At 36.7% G+C, this 1,933-nt stretch overlaps 1 protein-coding gene across 1 annotated transcript; it reads right to left on the minus strand.

Annotated features, from left to right (window-relative positions):
• Positions 1–313: 313 nt before the first annotated feature.
• LOC102265133 (taste receptor type 2 member 31) lies at positions 314–1,231 on the minus strand. The gene has a single exon (XM_005894388.2). The coding sequence runs from the start codon at positions 1,229–1,231 to the stop codon at positions 314–316; it is 918 nt and encodes a 305-aa protein (XP_005894450.2).
• Positions 1,232–1,933: the final 702 nt, after the last annotated feature.

The raw sequence follows: 1,933 nt of genomic DNA on the forward strand, positions 1-1,933 counted from the left end.
ATGGCAATCCATTCCAGTATTCTTGCCTGGAAAATCCAGAGACAGAGGAGCCTGGCAGGCTACAGTCCACAGGGTCTCAATGAGTCAGACATGAATGAAGTCACTTAGAATGCAAGAATGCAATTTTATCATCTTTCTTATATCTTTCATAAACACACACAAAGACACTTTTTGTTATTAGCTTGGGTAAAAGACTTTTCTAGGTAAACCTTTGGATATTTACTCAATTATAACACATTTTTTCAAGAAGCAGAAGAAAATGTAAAATGTAACAGACTTTATCCTTTAATTTTCTGCAAGAAGATATATGTCTCTACCTAGTTCCTTTTACTTTTAGCCAGCATCTTGGCTGCCACAGAAATGACAGAAAGGTCTGTGTTAATTTCCTGTTTGTCCAAATCAGGATAAATGAGTGTATTGAAGGATATGTGATTGCAAGAGCCTGGAAAAGCATTTGGACCAGTTCCTTCTGCAGCTCATTAGAATTCCAAATTGTTAAAATTACAGTCAGCATGTAAGTGGCAAACAGGAAAAGAAAGGAGATGACAGTTTGCATGGCTTTTATGTGGACCTTGGTGCTGGGATCTTGGGATCTTTTGCCGTTGAGCTGCATCTTCCTGAGATGTTTCCACAGGAAAAAGATTAGCAGCAGAAAAGATACCAGAGACATAGTGAAGGGTATGAAGTTTGTTAGTGTGAGCAGGGTCATATTTGAAAGGTGTAAAACGTCCCTTAATTTGGTCTTCTCAGTGATGTTTCTTTCATATTCACTTGTCTGAATAGTCTCATCTATACTTAACACTGCAACTTGAAAAAACAAAATCACTGAAGTCCCCAAAATCATCATGAGAACTACACTTTTAACTCTCCACTTCAGGTGAAGAAAAATTAGGCTGGAGAAATTAGCTATCTTGAACAAATAAAATATACTGAGGCTAGTAGCAAGCCAGTTACTAAAATGGTTGCTTACTGTCCAGGCAACACGGATAACAATTCTTAAACTATATAGAGCTGGATTATACATAGTTGCATACCAATTTATTAATATTGTCCAGAGCAAAACAATTCTGCAGACTGCCAGAGCAGTGAGAATCCCATCAGCTAAGGAGACCTTTTGTTTCCTGAGCCAGTCATTGCAGTTCACCAGTGCTATGAAACCATTCACAAAATTTCCCAGAACAAATTCTGCCACCATTAGAATGGAAATAATGCTCGATACTAAAGTTATCATGTCTAAAAAATCCAAGTCTAATGTCACTGTCGTGATTCCTTCAATATTCTGACCTTAAATTCTTTATGAAGTTGATTTCTGGTTGTGCAGTGAAGTTCTTATTTCTTTCAAACTCTGTGATGAATGTCAAGCAGAAAAGCACCAGGCAATAATATTGGAAGAGCTCAATGACATCTCGATGAAAAACACTGCTATTCCCTAGCAGCTCAAATTAGCTCTCTTCATATACTTTGTGCCCTACTATGGGATAGATTACTTCATAAGTGACTTTGAAGTAAAATATGAATTCTCATTTACCAGATGCAAATAAGGACTCATCGTTTTACAAAATTTCCCCTGTCTACCTCTTCATAATTTGTGTTCATCAACTTTTGTTGTTAGTGAGGAAAATTTTGAAACCCAGTGCAGAGGATGCACAGTGAAAGCTTAAATAATTTGATCAAGCTTGATCATAATTATGCTCTACATTATCAGGATAATCATTAGGATCTTGAGGTGATTTGTAATGCAAAACAGACATCTACAATAGTGTTGGAAACTTTCTTTTTTTAGACAGAATCAGGATCTATTTGTAAATTTTACATGTGGAATAAAGGGTGGAATTGGAGAGCTGAGTAAGTGGGCAACATTGGACAATTGCTACTATTTTTAGTCACCCAGGAACTGAGTTCTATTCCTGAAACCATGCACTATGAGATCTAG

The sequence above is a fragment of the Bos mutus genome, chromosome 5, assembly GCF_027580195.1.
Source record: "Bos mutus isolate GX-2022 chromosome 5, NWIPB_WYAK_1.1, whole genome shotgun sequence".
Lineage (NCBI taxonomy): Eukaryota > Metazoa > Chordata > Mammalia > Artiodactyla > Bovidae > Bos > Bos mutus.

What these genes read in the sequence shown, in the direction of transcription:
- LOC102265133 (XM_005894388.2), bottom strand. Translation starts at nt 1,231, where the DNA reads ATGATAACTTTAGTATCGAGCATTATTTCCATTCTAATGGTGGCAGAA.